Genomic DNA, 25,606 nt, shown 5'->3' with positions numbered 1-25,606 from the left:
AAAGCCAGATTCCTGATCTCTGCCCACATTCCCATTAACACACCCTTCCCTTCCTGCAGCTTTTCTCTTGTCAATTGGTGGCAACCTCATGCTTCTGGTCCCTGAGGCCAAAAACTTTGGAGCTATTCTCAGTCTTCTCTTCCTTTCCCACCTCCCATCTTCACACCTCGTATATCGCTCCCATCAACAATCCATGTACTTCCAAAATATGTCCAGAATATGGCCACTTGTCAATAACTCTACTCAGGCTGGTTCCTGCCACCACCGTTTCTCCTCTGGTTCCTGCATAACCTTTGTTACTTCTCTGAAGTCCTCACCAGCTGCTGTGCCCAGTATGTGCTCCATTCCAGCCACACAGGCCTCCTGTGACTCCTCCACCAGGCCAGACATGCCCTGCCCCTAGGCACCTGCCTGAGTCAATGCCTTGCTTCCCGGGAGTCTGCTCAAATGTTACCTTTTGAATAAGGCCTACTCTGTAACGGTTTAAAGGTGCAGTCTGCCTCCCACTACCCCTTTACCAGATAGGCTTTTTCATAGCATTTACATCTTCTAATGACCCATGTAATTTACTCATTTATTGGGTTTAATAGTTATTGTCTGTATCTTCTGTCAGAACATAAGCTCTACAAGAAAGCAATTAGGACAGTGTCTTAGTAAACGTTCAGTAAATACAAATATAAACATAGATTGTAGCATTGCATAATACTACTCTTTTAGAAATCATGAAGTTATACAAATAAGGCAATGTGTTACCTAGAATTATAAATATTTGAATATTATAGGGCAGATTTTTTTTTCTCAGCAAATTTTAAGTGTGTTCCTTTGAACATTTCAGGCAATGCTAGTCCTCGATACATTCGTTGCACAACATATTGTTTCCCATGCACGTCAGATATGGCCAAGCAAGCTCAGATTCCATTAGCTGCTGTCATCAAACCCTTTGCCACAATTCCTTCAAATGAGGTAAGAATGATAAAAACAGCAATTCAAGGGGTGCCTGGCTGGTTCAGTTGGTGGAACATGTGACTTGATCTCGGGGTTGTGAGTTCGAGCCCCACATTGGGTGTAGAGATTACTTAAAATCTTAAAAAAAAGTAGCAACTCAATAATTTAGCAATCCCCAAATTATTCTTTCATCATTATTTTCTTATACATTATTCTGTATTATAAACAGAAAGCTGGAGAATATTTATATAATGCAGAAACATACAATCATTCAATTCACTAGGAAGACCAAGATCTGACAAGCTATGTTTTTTGACAACCTGTATAGCAAACACTGAAGGACAGGGTCACTTTTGGGTCTGCTGTAACAATGTGCATATTCAGGATATATAGAATGTCATGTAGTGGCAAATACGAAGACTTCTCATGTGACCTTTATGCCTACTTATTGGCCCCAACATCTAGGTGAAGGAAGCTAACAGAGCCTAAGGTCCGTGGTCTTACTATAGCTGCTTTAATAGTCATGGGGCCAAGGTGCTCATGAACTCTTAAAGTCAGTATGATTCATTTGGAAAAAAGATAAGAAGTGGTATTTATTTAAAATTTCTGATATTGGGATGGTATTAGTGGATGTTGGGATTGAGACATCCCCCTCAACAAGGCTGCCATTCCTTCTTTTCATGCCCTGAATAGTGGATACACACATACAGTGACACAAGGTACTATAGAGCTAGTCAAATAGGTGAGGAAAAGCTTTAATTCTGGCTGGAGCTTTGACCATAATCCCATTGCAGTAGTCTAGTAAGCTATACTGAACCCTGGATTCCTTTTGCTCTACCCAGATTCTCTTCCCAATTTAAACCTCAGCTTGGCTGTAATGACTCTTTGAGGTTGGCTGATCTAACGAACACCTAACAGCACCCGAGCAAAAGGCAGAGCGTCTGCACAAGAGAACATATTTGTCCCATTTCGTGGCTGGCCATGCCAGCTGATATGGGCGGTAGAGTGGCCTGGGGAAGCGGACGAAGGCTTTGCTTTACATCACCTCAGTGAAGGAGGAAACAGAAGAGAGACAGTGTGCATGTGGACAGTGGCTTTCATACCCTTTGAGATGTCCACTCATTCTCCTTATAGTGTGGCAGAATGCTGCCTTCTCTTTGCGGGCAGAGTGAACTGGGGTAGAGTGGGGCATAGAAGAGGCTGTTCCTAGAAGCCAGTCTTACATGCAGTATGGTCTCATAGTTGTAAGTCAAGAAGGACATTCAGTATTTACTTATTTTAAGTATGGTCTCTTATATGATGGTCCCAGAAATTTAATATTAATGTCCATAAAATCCCCTTTAGAATCACTATGCTTAATAAGGATAAGGGAGACCAATGTGTAAGGACAGAGAGACCCATGCTGAATATAATGTGTATGTGTGTTTTAAATAATAGCTAGAAGTAACTTTTTGCTATTTTTCAACACTTTATTATGAAAATTTTCAAGCATACAGAAAATTTAAAAGAATTTTATGGTGAACACCTAGATTCTACCATTAACATTTAACTATTCTTGTTTTTATCACCTCTTGATTTATCTGTCCATCAATCCATCCTTTTTTTATGCATTTCAAAGTAAATTGCGGACATTAATTAGTACACTGCCCACTAAATACTCCAGCATGCATATCATTAATGAGAGTTCAAAATTTTCCTACAAATTATTTTTCCTTTTGAGGCAAAATTGATTTACAATAAAATGCATGTATCTTAAGTAACCACTCACTGAATTTTGACAAATGGATACACCTGAGCAACCCTAACCTCTCTCAAGATGAAAAACATTACTGTCATCCTTAGAAGTATTTCATCCTCTTTCTGTCAACCTCCCACCCCTTCTAACAACCTTCTTTCCCTGGCAACCATTGTTCTGATTTTTTTTTTTTCCACCATAGATTTGTTTTGCTTATTGTAGGTCCTCATATAAATAGACTTCCAGAGTATGCACTCTTCTGTGTAAGGTTTCTGTCATCAGCATAATGTTTTAGAGTGCCATCAACATGCCATTGCATGTATTAGTAGTTTGCTCCTTTTTTATTGCTGAATGGTATTTGATTGTATGGACATACTAGTTTGTTTATCTAGTCTTTTACTGATGGATATCTGGGCTCTTTCCAGTTTTTGGTTCTTGTGAATAAAGCTTCCATAAATAGTCTTGTACAAGTCTTTCTGTGGACATATATTCATTTCTCTTGGATTAATATCTGTGAGTAGTTTGCTGGCTCACGAAGTACATGTTTCTTTTTAATTTTGTAAGAAACTGCCAGACTGTTTTCTTAAGTGGTTGTACCACTTTATAGTCCTTCTAACATTGTATTAGAGTGCCATTGCTCATTATCTTCTCTGTTTGGTGTCTTTTTTTTTTTTTTAATTTTATTTATTTATTTGAGAGAGCGTGCATGAGCAGTGGGAAGTGCAGAGGGAGAAGCTGAGCAGGCAGCCTGGGACTCCTGAGACTCTGGGATCATGACCTGAGCCAAAGGCAGATGCTTAACCAACTGAGCCATCCAGGCACCCCTAATTTTAGACGTTCTGATGGCTCTGGAGTAGTATTCATGAGCTATGTTTTTATTTCAATTTTTATACTTTGAACAAAATTTAAACAAGTATCAGTGAATAATATCACACTCACATACATACCACCCATCATTAACAAATGATAACATATTGTCATATTTGCTTAAAAATTTTTTTATGAGAATTAAAAAACTTCATAGCTACATATGATATTTCCTTTATCAGGCCATTCCTTCCCCACCCCCACCCCCCCTTTTAGGGGCAGACACTGTAATGAATTTGGTATGCATCCTCCCTATATGCGACTTTATATATTGACTTCATGCTCATGAATCCATAGTAATATGTAGTAATGTTCTGCTTTTTAATGACTCAATTAATTTTAAACAAGTAAAATATAAACTTAGATGCAAGGGGTATAGAATGAAAAAAAGACCTGTCCTACCCTTCTACCCTCCCCCTTACAATCTTTTTTTTTTTTAAAGATTTATTTATTTATTTGTTAGCGCGAGAGAGCACAAGCAGGGGGAGCGGCAGGCAGAGGGACAAGCAGACTCCTTTGCCTAGCAAGGAGCCCAATGTGGGACTCGATCCCAGGACCCTGGGATCATGACCTGAGCTGAAGGCACACGCTTAACCGACCGAGCTACCCAGGCGTCCCCTGCTTACAGACAATCTTTACCTATTCTTTGTGGTTCCTTCTAGAAATGAAAAATGCATATACCAGCATATAAGTATACATCCTTTAAAAAAAATAAATATATAAATGATAGAATAGCATACACACTATTCTGCACCTTTCTTTTTCCAGTTAACATGTCTGGCACTCCTGCCATGTCACTACCTACAGAGCTGCCTTATTCTTTCCAACAGCTGTGTGGCATGATATATGAGTAAGACAAGCACTATTGTTACTGTATGTATCAATTTTAAGATATGTGAGATTCCAGAGATGTGAAAATTTAAAATACGAATCCTAAAATTGAGGGAAATATAGTAAGATGAGTGTGCCTGAGAGAATGTTATAGCAAACCCTTGACACATGTCCGAGGAGGGTGGGATTGCTGCAGATGTGCACTCTTACGGCACCCATTCCTATACTATCTGAATCATTTTACAGTAACCTGTTGCTTTCATAATCAGAAGGTAACACTTCTACCTTGAAAGAAAGCCAGGCAACAACTTTACTCTGTATCAATACGGGGATACATGGGATTTCTGCCTCCAGGCAGTGTTAGCTTGAGTGCACCTTGTTCACAGCAATGATGAATTTGCGTAGTTTTCAGTTGCACACTAGCAGAAACCTCTCCTCCCTGCCCCTCCCCAGGAGACAACTGCCCGGGGCCAACCACCCCTGGAACAGAACAAAACTCAGCAGTTCTTCATATTCAAAATCAGAATCTGTAACCACCTTCTTGTTTATCACCATTTAGTATTAATGAAATTACTCAGTAACGTGTTCCTGAAAATGAAACTTAGTATTGAGAAAACCTTTCAAATGTTAGTTCAAGCCAACCCCCCGCCCCCGCCATGCATATACACATTTCATACACAGATTAAATGTGTATGCTTTCTATTTAACAAAGTTGTTTGATCTAACCAAATACTAACTCCCTACCAGCATGAAGTTTTTTTTTTTCCTTTGGTGAAAACTTATGCTGCATTTTAGTCTTTGTGCTTCCCAGAGTACTAAATGGATGAGTTTAGAGTGATGGCTTATTTTTGGAATCTGACTTAGGGAGAAGCTCTACTTGAGAAAATAACATTCTCTATTCTTTTCATGTTGCTAGAGACTCTGCACACTGACCAGGTAAATTTTGACAGTGCTATTTTTTTTTTCTATTGCAGCTCTCTCTATAGAAGAAGCTCTTCCTTTTTCCTTAGAACTTCAAGAACAGAATTACCTGAATATAATATACTTATATATTTTATTCTTTCTCTATGTATATATATGTTTTCATTTGTCTCATATATATATGTATACATATATATATGTAGAGAGAGAGAGGTATAATTGACAAATGAAATTGTATGATATTTAATGAATATATTATATTTAGGAAGGATTACTGTCTCTTACATAGTAGTGTCTCCTGAGTTGAATGAAAACATTCTCTGTTTAAAGAAGAACATTTACTTTTATTTGTTGAAATAGGCTTACAAGTAAAAAATAAGAAATATGAAAGGGATGCTAAAACATCAGGAAGAAGTTCTAAAAGTTCATGCTTTCAAAAAACTTGTCTTTCTCTTTGGGGATTAACTAGGCCTAAAGGAGGTGAGCCACTGGAGAACCATCACTGTTACGTTGTGCTGATGAGCTGGATGAGGCAGGATTTGGGTCTCCTTGACGGACTCTTGTCTTGTGGCTTCCATACACCTCTCTGGTGTATTTGTTTCTACCCCTATATTTTTTTCCTGGTTTATAATGTTGGGGTTCACCAAGGCATGGACTTGGGATCTTCTCTCTTTAGGCTCCCTTTCCTTCCAAAGACTAAATATCATCTGTAACACCTGCTGCTGTTACTGATAAGAATAATAGTAGTCAGACTTAGGGAGTACTTAATGAGCACAGTTATGAGGGTTTTTTAAATGTATGTTCATTTATTTAATCTTCACATCAATCTGTTATCCCACTTTAGATATAAGGAAACTGAGGCACAGACTTAGGTAACTCATTAAGGCCAATGGCTGCTAAGTAACAGAGCTAGGATTCTAGCCCAGGCAGTGTGACAGGCAAGTCCTTAACTCCAAATCACTGTACTGTTACTCTCTCCTTCAGTCATCCCTATGTATCTACATACCCAAATGCCTTCCTGAAATCTCTCTTTGGGTACCTCATAGAAACCTCAGACTTACTATGTTCAGTAGTAAATTTCTGATCTCTACACCCTAAACCAGGTCATTGTTCCAAATATCCATAAGTGGTGCTATCATATATTTAATTGCTCGAGCCAGAAATCAAAAATAAACAATTATAGTTAATAATAGAAAATGAAAGATTTCACATGCTGATTTTTGATATTTATAACCTATAATCAAGAAAATAAATTTTAAAGAATCTTTCTTAAAGGTAAATGGGTTTTATGAATATTGTTATTCTCCATATGAATAGCATTTGAATTTATTTTCTTCTACAATAAATGATTTGCTTATTTTTAGGTATAGTAAAATTTTAAGATTTTATTCCTTATCTGACTAATATTGCCATCATTGCTGCAATTTAAAAAGGTATCCCTAAAGATATCTTGATTTGGCATCTATCAAAAAGATTTAAAAAAGGATTTAATACAGTTGTTTTTTTTTAGTTGGTTCTGTTTGACAGAACCTTTTAAAGCATGCCATTGTGTTAGCAACGGTCTATGAAAATAAACCTAATCCAAGCAGTTATGATTAGAGAATGTTCCCTGTGAGCCTTTGCTTTGGAGATGTATGCTATTTCCAAGGGCATATTTATGTCATCGTTGTTTAAGATTTGATGTTCCTTACTATAAATTTTAATATTTTGTATGTGTTTCAAGTGAAACCCATTGCCACATTCAATGAAGTTAACTATGAGGTATTTATTCAGGCAAAGTAATTGGTTATCTTGTAAGCTCTTCTGTTTAGTAACTTGTGATTTTATTTTTGATGCTGTATTTTAAGAATGAAGGTAGACAGAGTATAGATTTCCAGTGCAAGAGGATTAAAGATTATACTTAAGTTTTTATTTTCTTCAAAATAGGAAATCTTTACATTTTGGACAAGTGCATACATCTAATTATACTTGACATTAAGTTATTTCACCTATAAACCAGATGGTAGAAGCTTTCACTGCCTCTGTGACTAGATTCAGAAATATCTGTTTATATTTTTTTAGATTATAAATAGATATAATAGGCAAAGTAATTTCCTTTCTTATTGAATTAATGTAGTGCAGATAAACTTTTATCCAAGCCTTTAAATTTCACTTGATTTATAATCCCCTAATTACTCTGTGCTAGGAACTGAGGTGAACTTTAGGGGTATGGGGGAAAAAATAAGATCAGTTACTCATGTCCATGACTTGCAGAAAATTTGCCAGTACCCAGCTAATTTTTTGGGCAGTATGGAAAAAAACTCTGATGGGTTTGTTCTGTGGAGATTAGGTTCAGGGAAGTTTTATCTTACTTATGACTTATAGAAGAAGTTTGTCCTATTATTAAACACTGCTTAAATTCTTTTTTCTTTCTTTTTTTTTTTTAAAGATTTTTTATCTATTTGACAGAAAGAGACACAGCGAGAGAGGAAACACAAGCAGGGGGAGTGGGAGAGGGAGAAGCAGGCTTCCCGCTGAGCAGGGAGCCCGATGCGGGGCTTGATCCCGGGACTCCAGGATCATGACCTGAGCCTAAGGCAGATGCTTAACCACCTGAGCCACCCAGGTGCCCCTAGCCCAGTAGATCTTAATTATTAAGTTCCTTGTTGATAAATACGTCGCTTAATGAAGTAAGGTTTTATCTTACTTTGGCTATCCTATTTTATTTTTTACTTTTGAATGACTACAGATTTCCCTTATAACCTCATTCACCTCTCTAACAAAACTCCGTGGGTAAAGAAAAAAATCATTTGAGAGATTGTAGATGTATTCTAGCACATAGTAATGAATACACATTTCAGTTTATTCAATAATATGTTAATGAGGGGTTATATTTCATCATAAAGAGCAGAACAGTGAAACAAGTAGGAAGAAATTTTGATCATAATAACAATATTTCAGGAACCAATAAAAATGGACTATTTTCTCCAAAGTACAGTAGATAGTAACCAAATGGTGGAACACTGGGTTGGGAGCCAGGAAATGACTTTAGGTTTCTGCTGTGCCTTGTATTGTGACCTTGGGCCTTTATTCCCAAGAGGGAGAACTCTGGCTCTGATGTCCTATAGATCTAGAAGGCTGCTGGGGTCTACCCTTCTTTTCCACTCTGTTGTGCGTTCAGCGTGGATTACCATGAATTTATCACACATCCTATATGTTATTAGAAATTCCTGTGAACAGATTGCACAACCCAACCCAAAGCAGTTTTGTCTATATTACATTTTTAATAAAAGAAATCTGGAGTGTATTATTCACTTAAAAAGCCCATGAAGATTGTGAGACTATGCATTTTTTACATAGAGCCCAAATTTAGCTAGCTTTAGTGAAAAACATGCCCTGAAATGAAATTGATTATGACATAATATTGTGTCCTTTAAAAAACTTTAAGAAAACTTATAACTTAAATTATTCTGAAATGAAAGCTTCAAGAGCCTGAATCTATTTTTAATATGTGCATTATAATCTGAGGTTGTCTGCCTGTAATGCATTTAGAAGGTATTAACATAAAAACTTGGAAAAATAAAATACATGTACTTAAATAGAAATAGAATTATGAATATAACATTTAAAATACTTTAATATATAAAGTTACTTTAGAAACTGAATCTTATCCCTTAACGATTTTTGTCACTGTTTATATAGTGCTATGAAAAAGTTTGGCAGCTGAAGAACAGAATGTTGTCCCTTTTTAGAATGGTGTTATAGCAGACATACAGAGAGAGTCACATTTGTCAGGGCAAAGGTTATTAGAATTCTATTTTAAGTTACAGTGTAGAAGATAAATGCACCAAGCTTATTTTCTCAATCACCAAATTATTCATGGAAATCTTTTTTGCTAACTGGAGAATACCTTTTGGAGAAATAAGAAGAAAGAAGAAAACATTCTGCCTTGACTTAATTTTCAGTGAATGTGAGTTTTATGACTTTCCATGCCTGCTGATTGAGTGTGTGGCATCCATAACATAGGAGCCAAGACCAGTCTCAATGGACGTGGAACACTGGGCATTCGTGAGGGGCCACCTTGGAGAGGAAATATTTTAGAGCCTCTTGCTATCATTTTCATCAATTCTAAGGCCCACATTTTCTCACATTTTAACATTTCTAAAACAGGAATATCTCTTATGAACAATGACTTCTTAGCATTGTGTCCTGTTCAGTTGGAAGCTTTTATATCTCTTATAATTGAGGAGATTTTAGAATCAGTGAAATACACTATTTATGCCTTGCTTCATGGTTCTAACTTTACTCAAATTTTATGGATATTTAGGTAATACGAGGGCTTAAAATGTATGCGGTTGATATCTTCTTAGTGATCAAGTATGAGAGAATAAAATATTTTAAAGTTTTATATTTGAAAGCTTACTAGGCATTCCACTGATTAAAAGCAAAAAAAAAAAAAAAAAAAGAAAAAGAAAATCCTATTTTGAGAAGAAAGGAGGGAAGGAGAGTAGGAAAGAAGGGAGAGGGAAAAAACATTATGCAAACCTTTCATGTCTGAAAATGACACCCAAGTTTCTCTGAAGCACAAGTGATTTTTGAAGTGATTCTTTGTCAGGAGTTTGAAGTGATTCTTTGTCAGTAGTTGAGCATAATTATGAGTAAAGTAAGCAAGGATTTTGGAGTCACATGAAGTTAGGTATACAGATTAATTCTACCACTTCTGGTAGTGTGACCTTGAAAGTAGTTAACTAAATTTTAGGGCCTCATTTCTCTCATAAATAAAAATTATGATAACTCTACTTACCTGATAGTTGCTTAAAAATAATAAGCTGGTGTAAGGAATGATAGTTACTCTTGTTATCATCTTTATCATTATTATTATGATTATTTGCTACACAACATGAAATTCATCCATGGAAAATTTTAACTCAGCAATCATGATTTGGGGAGTGTACTGTATACAAAGAGGAGAAATATGAACTACAGTAATTTAAGCCTACTTGAAATGTATACATTTAAGAGGGATGTTATCATATACCTTCAGTGATTCTAGCTACACGTCTTACCTAAGAAGGAGGAAATTGATATAGACTCCACATTTATTTTCATATGTAAGTGGAAAGAGTTAGTTGCTCATTTACATTTTTATTTTATTTTTTTGAAGATTTTATTTATTCATGAGAGACAGAGAGGCAGAGGCAGAGGGAGAAGCAGGCTCCCTGTGGAGCAGGGAGCCCGATGCAGGACTCGATCCCAGGACCCTGGGATCATGACCTGAGCCTAAGGCAGACGCCCAACAACTGAGCCACCCAGGCGCCCCCTAAATAAATATTTAGTACGATATTTTCATTACTCAGTATCATTTATATATGGAAGTAAATTAGAATTTTGGAGCCAAGTAATTTGATTAAAGTTTCAGAATAGAGATCGATAATGCTTAAACATTTATTGAGCATCTGCTTTGTATGTAAATGTTGTATTTGTAACCGAATGAGTTACAAAGTGAATAAAAGAGGAACTGACTCTCTAGGAACCAAGCTAAAGCTAGGACTTGCATTTTGGAGTCATCTCTATCTAGGCATCTGACATTTGCTTGCATCTCCATGTTCTATATCAAAGAAAGTATTTTCTTTCCTACACATGTGTTCTTATGAAAAATCACCATTTGGATACTCACTGGAAATTATCCTTGCTTTTAGTATTGCTGGCAGACAAAAACACCTGTGCTGACTAGGATAACTGTTGCCTAAAGGATTTCCTGGACAGTGAAATTCTTCCTAAGTTTAGCTTAGGTTTCAATTTTATCCCCTCCCCCCAAATGTTTGTTTCTTTCAATATTATCTCACTGTAAATGTGAAGATATATACTCTTTGTATGTGTATATATTTATGAGAGAGTGGGAAAGAGGGGGGATATATGAGACATGTAAAGAAAAGATTAAAATCTTTAAAATGTTATTCATTGTTTGGGAAAATAAGAGCTCATTGACTTTCAGGAAAAATATTTCTGCAAAATACAGGTAAAACAGAAGAGCCAAAATTGTAAAATCTGGTGTGTATAGCTATCATGGAACTCATCCACCAGAAATCACTTTTCTTAATCCGAAACTGAACTACTGAGGTAAATTGAAGTATTTTAACATGGGGTTGAAATCTAAGTTTCTTTTGGTTTACTATGTTCCATACTCCCTTTCTGCTACAGTTTTAAAAGTTTTGAAAAACTCTTATCTAAATACTCCAAACATAAAATTTTGTCTATATTTCTCCTCTTTTTTTTTTTACATTTCTCCTTTCTTAAAGAAAAGTTATAGAAAATGTGTATTAGCTTATATTCATCAGTTTTTATTATTTGATAAATTAAGCAGTCATGTTTCCTCTCCTTGCAACTTATTAATGATATATAATACATATATAGATGTATTTATTTCTCCAGATGCTTTTGAATTGGTCACATTCATTTTTAAGTGAAAAATCTTTTCTCAACTTTTTTTTTAACCCTATTTTCAAGTCTTTCCTCCAAATGGCTTTCGGCTATTTGCCCAAATCAAGTTAACTCACAAAGGATGATTTGCCGTATCACGTGGAAGTGGTCTAGCCAGTATATGTGGCTGTCCGCCAGGGATAGTAACTAAGCAATATTTACATTGACAGCAGATTGGACTGCATAAATGATTATTTATTCTAACTTATTCCAACAAGGATTTGATTCAACAGATATTTATTGTTCACCCAATATGCGCCACTTACTGTTCTTGGTACTTGATCCATGTCAGTGAACAAAACAGATAAAGATCTTTGTCTACCCTCATGGAGCTTACATTTTAATGGAGAGAGACAAGACAATGGACCTCATACTGAGTAAATGATGTAATATGTGGAGGAAAGAAAAAACAGAGCAGGGTTAGGGAGATGAAGACTGCTTGGGGTGGGGGGTAGATGGCAGGTTTCAGATTAAGTAGCGTAGTGCAGTAAGCCTGATTGAGAAGGTGTCATTTAAATGAAGGCTTGACTCTTTTTTTTTTTTTTTTTTAACTTTTTGAGGAACCTCCATACTGTTTTCCAGAGTGGCTCCACCACTTTGCATTCCCACCAACAATGCAAAAGGGTTCCCCTTTCTCCACATCCTCACCAACATCTGTTGTTTTTGTGTCGTTGACTTTAGCCATTCTGACTGGTGTGAGGTGGTATCTCATTGTAGTTTTGATTTGTATTTCCCTGATGATGAGTGATGTTGAGCATCTTTTCATGTGTCTGTTATCCATCTGGATGTCTTTGGAAAAGTGTCTATTCATATCTTCTGCCCATTTCTTAACTGGATTATTTGGTTTTTTTGGGTGTTGAGTTCAATAAAGTTATTTATAGATTTTGGATACAAACCCTTTATCTGATATATCATTTGCAAATATCTTCTCCCATTCCATCAGCTGCCTTTTTGTTTTGTTGATTGTTTCCTTCTCTATGCAGAAGCTTTTACCTTGGTGAGGTCCCAATAGTTCATTTTTGCTTTTGTTTCCCTTGCCTTGGGAGACGTATCTAGTAAGAAGTTACTGTGGTCGAGGTCAAAGAGGTTGCTGCCTGTGTTCTCCTCTAGGATTTTGATGGTTTTTTCCTGTCTTACATTTAGGTCTTTTATCCATTTTGAATTTATTTTTGTGTATGGTGTAAGAAAGTGGTCCACTTTCATTCTTCTGCATGTCACCATCCAGTTTTCCCAACACCATTTGTTGAAACTTTTTTCCCATTGGATATTCTTTCCTGCTATGTCAAAGAAAAGTTAAAAATAAAACTACCCTACGACCCAGCAATTGCACTACTAGGTATTTATCCAAAGGATACAAAAATGCTGATTCAAAGGGGCACATGTGCTATCAATAATAGCCAAATTATGGAAAGAGCCCAAATGTCCATTGACTGAAGAATGGATAAAGAAAATGAGGTATATATGTACAATGGAATATTACTTGGGCAGTCAAAAAGAATGAAATCTTGCCATTTGCAAAAACGTGGATGGAACCAGAGTGTATTATGCTAAGTGAAATATGTCAGTCAGAGAAAGACGAATATATGATTTCACTCATATGTGGAATTTAAGAAACAAAACAGATGAACATAGGGGAAAGGAAGGAAAGATAAAATGAGATAAAAACAGAGAGGAAGGCAAACCATAAGAGGCTCTTAACTATAGAGAACAAACTGAGGGTGACTGGAGGGAGATGGGTGGGTAGATGGGTTAAATGGGTGATGGGCATTAAGGAAGGCACTTGTTAGGATGAGCACTGGGTGTTATATGTATGTGATGAATCACTAAATTCTACTCCTGAAACCAATACCACACTATAAGTTAACTAACTTGAATTTAAAGAAAAATAAATAAATAAAGACTTGACTCATGCATAAAGGAAAATGTTTTGAAGGTGTTTTCATGGCCATATAAAGAAGTGAGATAAATGGAGGGAAGACTGGTTAATTTATAATTCTGCCAGAGAGACAAAGGGAGTGTGCCCCTAGACTTATTATTTTTAACACTTTCATCTTTAAAGTGTAGTATTTTACAGCTTTCCTTTGAGGAACAGAAAACTGCCAATTATTTTGGTATAGAAGAAACAGTTCATAGGGTTTTTAAGTCTAAAATATATTTTCACCCTCTGCATTCTTTTTTTTTTTAATATTTTATTTATTTATTTGACAGAGACACAGTGAGAGAGGGAACACAAGCAGGGGGAGTGGGAGAGGGAGAAGCAGGCTCCGTGCTGAGCAGGGAGCCCAATGCGGGGTCCATCCCAGGACTCTGGGATCATGACCCGAGCTGAAGGCAGACACTTAATGACTGAGCCACCCAGGCGCCCCATCCTCTGGGCATTCTTATAGCAAATATGCCTTCTGCAAGTGGCCTATAATTAGACAACAAAATATAATTCTCCCTTAGGGATAAAAGATAAACTATAATAGATCAAGGTTTAAAAGAAATGTGGGAAAATATCTCTCAACTATAGAATTTCTAAATATCATAGCTCCTTGAGAAGGAGTGTCTTACTCAAAAGTTTCCAATATCTGTTCCAGCAAAAAAAGTGATGCTAATCTTTGCAAATATACCTGTAACTTGAAAAACTGCATCAGCATACCTAATCTAAACTGACCTTTTTTGCTTTAGGACCATTACCTACCATTTATAATCTAGTCATGAACTAGGACTGCTGTTTAGGAAAACTGATAACTATGATGGGCTCTACTCCGATATTTATTTTCTCCTTTGAAACTGTGGATGCCCTCTTAACAGAAGCAGCCCTTCCTTAGACTTTAGCATATGGTCTGACTTGACTTTTCCACTAAAAAGCCCTCCTGGCATTGGAGGCCCTGGGTAGAAGGGTTACAACTGTGTTTGCTTTAAGATACTTTTGGCTACTGCAGGAAAAGAGTCTCCTATTTGTGCATATTTTGGGATGAACTTAGCATATTAGGGTTTATCATATCCAGATGTAATCTGTTGTGATAGAAGAACTGGTACATATCCTCAAGTTTAAACATGACTTCCTTTATTTTTTATTTTGATGTTTTTCAGACTTCTTTCAAACCCGTTTTTCTCTTCTTCTGTCTCTCCCTCCTTATCACTCATTAAACAAATATTTTTTGAGGATTTATTCTATAATTAAGGCCCTGGGATCCATGGTGAATCCAAAGCTTACATATAGTAATAAGGAGTGAATTTTTTTTTTTTTTTTTAAGTTAGAAATTTACTTTGGGATCCCTGGGTGGCTCAATTGGTTAAGTGTCCAACTCTTGATTTTGGTTCAAGTCAGGATCTCAGGATCTTAAGATTGGGCCCCTCATTGGGCTCTGTGCTGGGCGTGGAGCCTGCTTGGAATTCTCTGTCTCCCCCTCCCACTCTTCCCCCCCCACACCCTTAGAAAATTTACTTTAAAAATTAGAACTAAAATATTCAAACATCTTTTGAGTTTTTTAGAGTTTTATGAATTTAATAAAATATAGATGATGAAATAAATTCTAGAAATCTCTCATGTTAATTGTGAAACATGTAGAATTCACTAATTTATAAGCAGGCTTCAAAACCTATGCCAAATGTACTGTTTTTCTAAAGACATCATTTATTTACTGAATGGTGAAATCTCTTAACTATCTTCTGTCAGAATTGTTACCATGTAGTATAACAACTGACTTGTGTGTGTGCGTGTGTGTGTGTATGCACGCACACGCATGCACATGTATGTCTTAAACATGGCCATTCGGGACGTACCTGGCTTTGAACGCTCTCCACAGAATCAGTCCAGCTTTCCTCTTTATCTCCCTTCATCTCAGCTGATTTAGGCTACTTGCCCACTAGCTACCAACATACCCCAGCTTTTCCTCCTGTGTTACACTATTCTTATTGATTAGAATTGTCTTTCTCTGTCAGTCAGTGAAAATATAACTCCTCATAATTGCTCATCTCTTCCTTGAAAGAAGCTTTTATTGACCACCCCACCCCGCTAACCATAAGTGATTTCTTCTTTTATTAGTGCCTTTGGCTTAAGCACCTATCATGAGCTGCCGTGAAATTACGGTAGTGTATTTGTGAATACCTGATAGATACTTTGTTTGTTCATTCAAAAACTGTTGACTCCCTACTCTCTCAGATGTTGTGCTCTAGGAAATACAACAATAAACACGTTAGACTTGTGAGTCATGGATCTGAGAATTTACTAGTGATATTGAAAAGTAAAGCAGTATGATGAGTGCTGTCAGGCACAAGATGATATGGGAACATACAGCTGAAATGTCTAAGCCAGTCCTCAGGGGCCAGTTTGAGACTTGGTTCCAGTTTAGACAAGGTCTCTGCCAAGTCAGGAGGAGAAAGGGATACCCCTTCCCTTGTAATAGGAGAGGGAGAGAAAGGAAAATATTAAGTAGATACTGGCAAATTAGTGGAGGAAAGTCAAGAGAGTTCCTCTCTGCTTCTATTTTCTTTTTGAACAAGAAGGCAAAATGATCTGCTAAGGGAGGTGGAAAGAGAGCTTATTTGGAGGCTGAAAAGGTATAAAGTAGCTCCTATAGAGAGAGAGGAAGAGAAATGACAGGGGACATTTAATAGTTACCAGGGAGCACTGAGGGCTTGGTTCAAATCATAGACCACGAGTAATGATGCCTTTCTTTGAAACTGTAGGCTTTTCTATAGGAGCAATCTGCAAAGCAGTTTCTGTATCTATAACACAGAGAAAGCAAATAGGTGGAGTAAATGAATGAGAATTCAAGCTGCATCTCTGCAATTTATTGGACAAGTCACTTTTCATCACTGACCTTCCATTTTTTCTGAACCCACGGATGGTAATGCCTACTCTCAAAGATGTTAGTATCTCAACATCAAATTGATATTTTTTTATATATTTGAAAGCATTTTAAACTACAAATAATACTAGATAATAGTTATGATCTTACCTATAGGTTTGAATCAGTAAAATTTTTCAGAATTTTCCATACTGGTTGCACAAAACAATACAAAACACCCCCCCCCCCCATGGAAAGGGCCCATATCCAAATTAAAAAGATCTTCAAATCCAATGTAAGCTCTAAGATAGCTGTAAGAATAAATAGGCTAACAGTGATGTTGAAGAGAAAAAAGCTGAAAATAATCTTTGAGGTGCACTCTAACAAGAGGATACTTTTCTGGAAATATGAAAACACAAAGTTTTAGATTTACAAAGGCCAACTAAAAACATCCTTAGGAAGTATAAGTATATGCTTAGAATTATTACAATGCATTGAATGTTTTTATCATCAGGCTCTGTTTCTTTTCAGAAAATGCAAAACATTTTTAAAAGGCATTCAGAATATATTCTTTCATCCTGTATTTGTTATTTTAAAAAGTCAAACAGCACAACTGCTGTTTAGAAAATGTGTGTACAGTAAGTAGCCTATTGCCCTGTTCCCTTTCTTTCCATGTAGGCTGACCGAATGTCATATATGGCAAGACTAAAAATAGAAAACACATACAAGCTGCTTCTTATTCCTCTTTCCTATGGAAATGTCTTTAATGAGTGCACTTGATACAGACTCTCTTTTCATTCTAGCTTCTGGGCATAATCCTCTGGAATCTAACCCTGCTTGCCTTCCATCGTGCCTAATAGTCTGAATGTTTAACATTTTTAAAGGGTAGTTGTTCATCACAGGTTCTGGATTATCTTTTCACATACCATTTCCATGCTTCTACTTACATCCCCCCAATTAATCCAAGTTATCAACTGACCTCTTCTTGATATAGAATCAAAAAATAAGCAGTACTTCAATCCCAAGAAGTAGCTGCATGCCAAAATACATTTAACAGTATGAAACTGTTGTTGCTAAAGATACCTATTTATTAGTGATTTACTGAGGACTATAACTGATGTTGAATGTGGCTCTTTATCAAGCTGGAAGACTGTTTTACATTTCCACAGGTCATCTTACTTTAAAACTTTTGACCTGATTTAGGACCCACATAAGCAAAAATTTCTCTCCCTTACCATTAACTATGTAGCTGAGGTATTTCCTTCAGGCACTAAGTGAAGTAGACTGTTGGTCATGTTGGGACAACTGTATAGTCCAGGAGACTGATTACTTTCTTTGACCCTTCTATTGAAGGACATAAAGGGAGAAAACAGGGAAGAGAAGTTTATTTTAAAAAGGAAAATATGTATTTTTTCAAAATTAGTAAACAAGTATTAAAAGGTGGGGGAAGTAGGTAGTTATAGAATTTGTGTGCATGTATTAGAACTTCTAGAACTCTTACTTAGAACTCTGGTGCTGAAAAATAAGGAGGCAGGTAGCGGGGCAATGTGAGACGGTTTCCGCCCAGCAATATCTTGGATATGGGCAAGTGTAACCTTCCTAAGTCAAGGTGTTACCGAACTCTCGGATTTAGCCCCTCTATCCTGTTCCTCCCTTCATCCGCACTCCTGCCTGTGATTTGATGTTCCAACAGGAAGGTAGATGTTTGCTTTAGAAAATAATTTCTTGGGGAGCCTGGGTAGCACAGTTGGTTAAGTGTCCGACTCTTGGTTTTGGCTCAGGTCGTAATCTCATGGTCATGAGATCGAGCCTCACGTTGGCCGAGTTGGCTGTGCTCAGCAGGAATCTGCCTGGGATTCTCTCTCTGCCTCTCCCCCCACTACACTCAGGTGTGTGCACTCTACCTCTCTCTCTCTCAAATAAATAAAAATCTAAAAAAAAAAAGAATTTCTCCATCACAGTGTACTGCTGAGCACCATGATGCGAGCTTCACTAACTTTGCTTTGTTATTTTGGCCTTTAATGCGAATGTGACAAGTAGGAAGTGGACACTGGCCATGGGGGCATTTGCTTCCTCGGGCCACTCTCTTTCCAGGTCATCTTTAGGTTGCCCACTGTACTTTGGGGCTACTTATTTTCCCATGTATAGTCAAGGAAAAGTCAGTTAGGGGATTAGAAACTTAGAATTAAATTTTTCTTGGCTATTAGCTTCAGTAATTTTGACAAATTCTGTAATTTCCATATAATTTATACTTAAGGTAGCCTGTATTTCATGTTTAATTTTGTTTCATCCAGGATATTTTAAACCATTATTTAATTTTTTTTTCAAGTGAAGTATAGGTTTCTTAATTTTGTGACAGTAATAGCTGACATAAGTTTAGTTAAATGTTATTAGAGTTACATAAATGAATGTGGCATAATTATCTTAAGTATTTTATTACCTACTGAGTAAATTATATAGTTTTAATTTTTAGTTGCACAGTGCCATCTACTGGATCTGTGCTACAAAAAACCCTCATATTTTCTTTAGTTGTCCTGGTTTAGTTATAATCAGCTTTTAATATTGAGGTGCTTGCTGGTATTCATCTTTCATCTAAAAGAGAAACTAGCAAGACCTGTGTATTCAGACTTTTCTTAGCTATATAGATCCAAAACAGAGCATATAGGCTACAAATCTTAACAGTTCTTCACTTGGGATCTTTCTGCATTGTACTTCATTTTCCTTGAGTATCTATTTTTGCTTTTGGGATACAATCCGAATTGTTTAACATTGCCTTTTCAGCTAAAGAGAACTTTTATTAATGATTATTTCGTAACTTTTATATATAAATAGAATTCTTTCTATTCCTACCTTACTCTGTTAATTGCGTATTTGCATGCCTATTTATTTAATGTCTTTTCTATCCTGACAGATTGAATGCCCCACCAAGGCACATAATATACTCAGCACCTACTGAACAAATAAATGTTAAAGTTCCCTGAGAGAATGGCAGGAATAGTTGGGAAACTGATAATATATTAATATAAGAAAAATTTAAAAATTGTAGTCATAGTACCAAGGAGTTATTGATTGATACATCTTGTTGTCTACTCCTTTTACTTGGAAAATTAACCCAAAAGTTTGTTTTGTTTTTTTTTTTTTTTTAAATCACTTACATCATTTCAACACTGAACCTCATTTCTCAGTGAGTTATATTCTTTCTTGTGGCCCAGTGTGGAGCATGGTATTATACATGCACAAAAAAGAGACATTTTATTCAATTAAAGCATCTTAATTAAAATTAGTACCGGTAAAGGACAAGCATAGCCCTGTAATCCAAAACTGCAAGCAAAAGATTCAACTATTATTCTTCCTCTTCCTTCCTCAGTTTCCACATCACTTCCGTGTTGTATAAACTCATGCCACACAGGACCAGAGCCAAGAATAGCCGGATGAGGTTTTTAGAGCCAGTCTCTCCATCCTTTCACTTTTTCCATGTATGAGAAGAACAGAAAAGAAAGAGCAGACAGGAATATACTAGAAGCCAAAAGATTAAAGCAATTTATAAACAAAATTATAGAATCTGAAAATGTTAGTGATATAATGTCCTTCGTGAAGGAAAAAAAAAAAAACCTTAGAGATTTTTTAGGGGAAGTAATTTGATTTTTTTTTAAAAAGCTGTATACACTAAAGCTGAACTCAGAAGAAGAATAAGATTAGCTATTTATGAGCTCATGCAGACTACTGTAGAGCAGATAAGCAGAAATCTGGAGAGAGCAAAGAAAATCTCTGATAGTTTGATAGTTTTCAACATGGCCTGAGAGAGATGAAATAAGGCAGTGTAATTTAGGAACCCTTGTCCTGTTGCCCCAAAAGAAAATGTAAACAGTTAAAAAGCTTTTAACATTCTTTACTGTCACCTCAATTGTCTGAAGACCTTACTTATCTATCCATCATCCAGTTTCCAAAAGACTGAAAATAGAAAAAATGTAAGTGTATTTAACAGCCTATATTCAGTCACTACACGACTCCAGTTTACTACTAGACATTTGTTTTTGGTTCTGCAAGTTTGAATCTGCCAGGACTTGAATGCTCAGGTGTCAGTTGCCGACAGTTTCACAGTAATTTTAGGTTGGGCCTGCCTTTGGGTAAATCATATCAGTAAAAATAAGGCTAATTTTCCTCGTATTACCTCTGCTTTGGCAAATAATGGCATCATATTTCTAAAGTCTCTCAGGGAATTGATTATAGTCTTTGAACTCTCAAAATAAAAGGATGAGACAAGTAAAGTTGGCTGGAGTGCAGGCAAATTGCAGACCTTCTTCCTGGTTTAATTCTTCAAAGTATCTTCTGATCTCAGAGGTAAAGCTGAACAGCAACAAAGGCATGACTGATAATTGGAGTTTTGATCCAGAAAAAGCCATCTTATTATTAACATTTTTGTTACTTTCACTTCTTACTCTAATTCTCCATTCACTATCCTGAGAATTTCTGGTTGGGACCTGTATCTTTGTGTTTGCTTTCCTTTTGTCCCTTCAGATTTGTTATTATGACCAGCTAAAGAGGACAAACACTTGTCATTTTTTGCCTCTCAAACACAGAGTTTGTATTAAAAAGTATTGTATGTGTCTGTATTTGAATATGTATACATTTAAGTCAAATTCCTGGGGAGGGTTTTTAAAACCTTCTGTGGCTCTCGGCTTTAACCGTTAGATTATATCCTTTAGATTATATCAGAATTTCCTGGAAGGTAGATATCCTCACTTCTAGATCATTTTAACAGTGACAGTTTACAGTAACAAGTTAGCTAATCAAAATGTTTATATAAACAAATGCCTGTAGAAACTCAAGCCTATCTTAAACTTATCAAACTGTAATCTGCCGTTAAGTACACTCTCTCCTGAGCTCAGTGATTTTGAGAGAAGAAAGGTGGTTCTATATAGTTATGATAGCAACAGTTACCTTTTACCCAATAATTTTGTGCCAGGCACAGTGCTCAGTACCACACATGGATCCCTCATTTAATCCCTGTCATAATCCTACCAGTGGGGCACCAGAGCTATGCCCATGTTAGGGATCAGAAGAGATCCTATATGAGAAGTCCAATCTATTTTCTGCCTTCCTTGAGGCAAGAGGAGGGGGAGAGGGCAGTGCAGAGGCAGTGGGGACTAATCCTGAATTTTTTTTTTTAAGACCCTCTCCTGATTCTTTTATGTATTATACTAAACCTGTTTTTTGTTTTTAAGATCTTATTTATTTGACAGAGAGAGCACAAGCAGGAGGAGCGGCAGGCTGAGGGAGGGGGAGAAGCAGGCTCCCCACTGAGCAGGGAGCCCAATATAGGACTCAATCCCAGAGTCCAGGGATCATGACCTCATCCAAAGGCAGACGCTTAACTGACTGAGCCATCCAGGCGCCCCTTCTTCAAACCTGTTGTTGTTGTTGTTTTTTCTGTTATGAGATCTCACAGCTCATTTCTGAAACCTCAGCAGTGGATTGGTTTTCACATTGAACATCTGGACAAGGACAAACAGTAAATCTCAGTTTTCTAAGTTGAGTAGAAAATGGCCTTCTGACTCTGTCTCATCCACCACCTTCCTCCTCTTCAGGTCTCCATTAAAAAGCAGTCTGCTTTATTTACATCTTCTTTTTTTTTTTTTTTAAGAAAAACTTTGTTAACATGCCAAACCCTGTAATTCTCAAGCTTTTCTAGAAATGTTATCTTTAAGGGAGATTTATAAAAGCAAGAAGAATCTTTGTGGTTTTATTCTGAAAGCCAAAAGAGTTGAGAAACAAGGCAGACTCTAATGCTGAGCTTTTTCACTTTCAAGCTGTAAAATGGTTTCTATTCATGCTTATGAGGAAGAAGCAATTGAAATATTTATTTTTTCAGTCCTGGCAAAGCATGACCAGCGACTTTGAGAGTACGTTTTGTCATGGGATAAAGAAACAGAAGAGGCAGAATCAGGGTCCTTGCCTTAAAGTGAACATTATTGTATATTTCTTCAGAGAGTTTCATTTTTGAAGAAACATTTTGTATTCTTTGATGGAACTTATCTAAACAAACTAGAGCTCTATCCAAACTAGAGCTTTTGAAATCAGACCCAATTCATTTTCTTTATTTGTAATCAATGAACAAACTTAGCAAAATATGTGATATAAGGTGTCCAGGACATTTTTAACATATGCTTTATTAAATATTATTGCCATCATTATATTTTCTCTCTGCCTTCACACATGTACAGATAAATACATATATATGCACATATACATAAATACGCATATATACATATGTCCTTATTAATGAGATAAAAATTCAAATTAATTTTTGTTTGGGTATTTCTTTGAATTCAGAAGGTATCAAGAGAGACATCTTTACTCTCCTGGTGAACACCAAGAGTTAAGAGTTTCTTAATGAATGTCATTGGAAGACTTTTCAAATTAAAATTATTCCATAGTATTTCTCAAGTACCTTGAAATCCTGTACCCACCTATCTCTTCATTTTACTTGCTTCTTATAGACTCCCCTTTATTTGGTAAATCATGGAGAGAATGGACCAGTCAGATGCAACAGGTGCAAAGCCTACATGTGCCCATTTATGCAGTTCATTGAAGGAGGAAGGAGGTATCAGTGTGGATTTTGCAACTGTGTGAACGATGGTAAGTGGTGCCAATACCTGCTCGTAGTAAAAGCTCTTTATTAGTTGAAATATGTTGTACTTCTTAGCTTAGGGGAAAAAATATATGTTAAAGCTCTTAGTTATACCTGAGCTTTCCCTAAATACTGATGAGCTCACGTTCAAGAACAACTCAGAGGAAGAGCAAAAACAAAACAAAACCTCTCAGTTTTATCATCTCTAAACATGAGAGGTAAAATTTTATTTTGCCTCCAACGGAGCCTTTGTGGAAGGGGATTGAGAAATAAAACTACTTACCTACTTTGGAGTTTTGTAAGAAACAGAGCAGCTTCCATGTGGGAAGTTGTATGTGCAACTTCATGCATTTATATGAGGCTGAGAGGGGCGTGGAGGTCCCAAACGGAGCATGTTCTGGTTGGTTTCCTTCCACAGATACTACAAAGAAGAACTTTTATTTTATCTGTGTTTATAGATAAGTTGGAGATTTTTTTTCCCCTCTTCCTTTATTCCTCCGAGTTATTCCTGAATGTGAGCTGATCAGTATTTAGGAAAAGCTCTGATATAACTGAGGGCTTTAACACATGTATAGATTATTTTTCCCCTCAGGTATGAATATTGGATTGCTTAAGAAGGAAAAAAACATTATTCTGAAGGGCTTTTCCACATTCTTTATATTTTCACTTTCATTCCAGTATGAATTGACTGATGTTGAAGAAAACTGCAAACTTGCTAAAAGCAACTTACATTCATTATATTCATAACATGTCTGTGTTTTTAATTTTTTGGTGCTCAATAAAGAGCATAGTCAGCCTGAAACATTCCCACATTCATTTACATTTCTAGACCCTTTCTAGAACCATGTGATGATTATGAGAGCATGAACTTTCTACGTGTTTTCCTCTTTCCTTATCTTCATAGACATGCTTCTCTGCAGGTCATTAAATCTGAAGAATGTCACTGCTCTCTGCCTCTGTCATTGCATTCATGGCGGCTCAACTCTGTGAGTGTTCTCTGGTGGGAGAGCGCCTTGTTGCCCCAACTCCTTATTACAGTCCCTGGTTTTGTTCAGCTCAGAGTGCCAGAGACTGGTATTAGGAGTCTTTCTCACAAAAACTTTGGTCAGTTCTTAAAAATGCCTTGCTCTGGAGTGGAATCATTGGTTTCTAGCCTCATCTCAAAAACTGTGATCCTCTTGTAATGTCTCTCTCCTTGCTTCAGCTGCGGCATCCACTCAGTGCAAATTGGATATCCCTGTGAGACCAGATTCTATTGGTTCTCCGCCCTTACTTCTCTTTCTAAGGAAGATTTTATTCCTTGTTTCATCCTGGATGAAGTCTGCAACCAAATCATTGGCTACCACTCAATCTTGGGACCTGGACTTCAGGAGCCCTGTGACAATTCATTTCCCTGTACTTTAGTGTTGTGGGGAAGAGTCATGAGAAGGCAGAGACCTCTCCTGCAGCATTTGGATAAATGTCTCCACCAAGGTCACCAGCTCCTCAATGTCTTTAGCCAGACCCTCACTTTTATTAGGGAGGTAATCAGAAATTTATGTAGCTTTTAGATCCAGGATCTTCAGTTTGCTATGACACCCTGGCGTCACACCCAGAGTATCAGCTCAGAGCCCAGGCACTTCCTGGTAGAAAAAAAAACCAAAAAAACCAAAACCACTCAGAATTCTTGTATCTCTACCTAATAAATTCCCTTCCCTTGGGTATTCACTCCTAGGAGGCTGCCGTGTTCATTTTCCAATAGGGTTATTCATACTAGGCTCAAATATTCGTTGCTAAAAGGAGCCAGACTCCTATAGATTTACACTGACACCTGCATTCTTCATTTAGGTTTAAAGAACACAGGTTAATTGAAGTTAGAAATAACCCAGCAAGCTTGGTTACATGGTTTCACTCTATTTCCCTTCAAAGTGTCCAGAGATTACACAGTGGGAAGCATGTGAGGTCAAAAGCATGCAGGAAGAAAAGTGTCATTTGGCTGTGCATAATTTACAATGTGACTTGAATTTTTTTTATAAACATGACAGATAAGATGAAATGCTAATGAATATGAAATTTAAAAAATTTCACATGTTACATGTAGATATGTGAATGAAAATGAATTATAGTTTACACTGTGTAGAAATTACCATACCTAATCCTAAATAGTCAATGTAACATCATCTACCTCAACTAAAAGTAACAATATTGCAGGTTTAGGCCCTCATAGTTTCCTTATCTCTGCTGAGACTGTCAGTTTCCCACTTCCATAATCTTTACAGGACTTTGAATTTTCCAAATTCAGAGATCCATATGTACATATGAGTGTTATAAAACTTGTTTTAAAAGAAATGGCCATGTTATGGTAAGAAAATAGAAAAATCAATTCTTGGTGATTATTTTTAAGTTCCAACCTACAAAAACAGTCTTGTTGTAATTCACGTTGGTTCACAACTAAAAATA

The 25,606-nt window shown here is 36.6% G+C and overlaps 1 protein-coding gene across 2 annotated transcripts in view; it reads left to right on the top strand.

The window, feature by feature from the left end:
- The window catches only part of SEC24D (SEC24 homolog D, COPII coat complex component), a 99,627-nt gene that overhangs the window by 30,237 nt on the left and 43,784 nt on the right, over positions 1-25,606 (top strand). For both annotated transcript variants that reach the window (XM_045870227.3, XM_045870228.3), the window contains exons 8-9: positions 836-963; positions 23,037-23,175. In XM_045870227.3, the coding sequence (XP_045726183.1) occupies positions 836-963; positions 23,037-23,175 (267 nt within the window). The remainder of the gene's footprint in view (positions 1-835; positions 964-23,036; positions 23,176-25,606) is intronic.

Source organism: Mirounga angustirostris, unplaced genomic scaffold (genome assembly GCF_029215605.1).
Source record: "Mirounga angustirostris isolate CCGP_5_RB_7025 unplaced genomic scaffold, mMirAng1.0.hap1 SCAF_2, whole genome shotgun sequence".
NCBI lineage: Eukaryota > Metazoa > Chordata > Mammalia > Carnivora > Phocidae > Mirounga > Mirounga angustirostris.
Note: the sequence above shows the minus strand (reverse complement) of the source record. Positions and strands in the feature narration are given on the sequence as shown.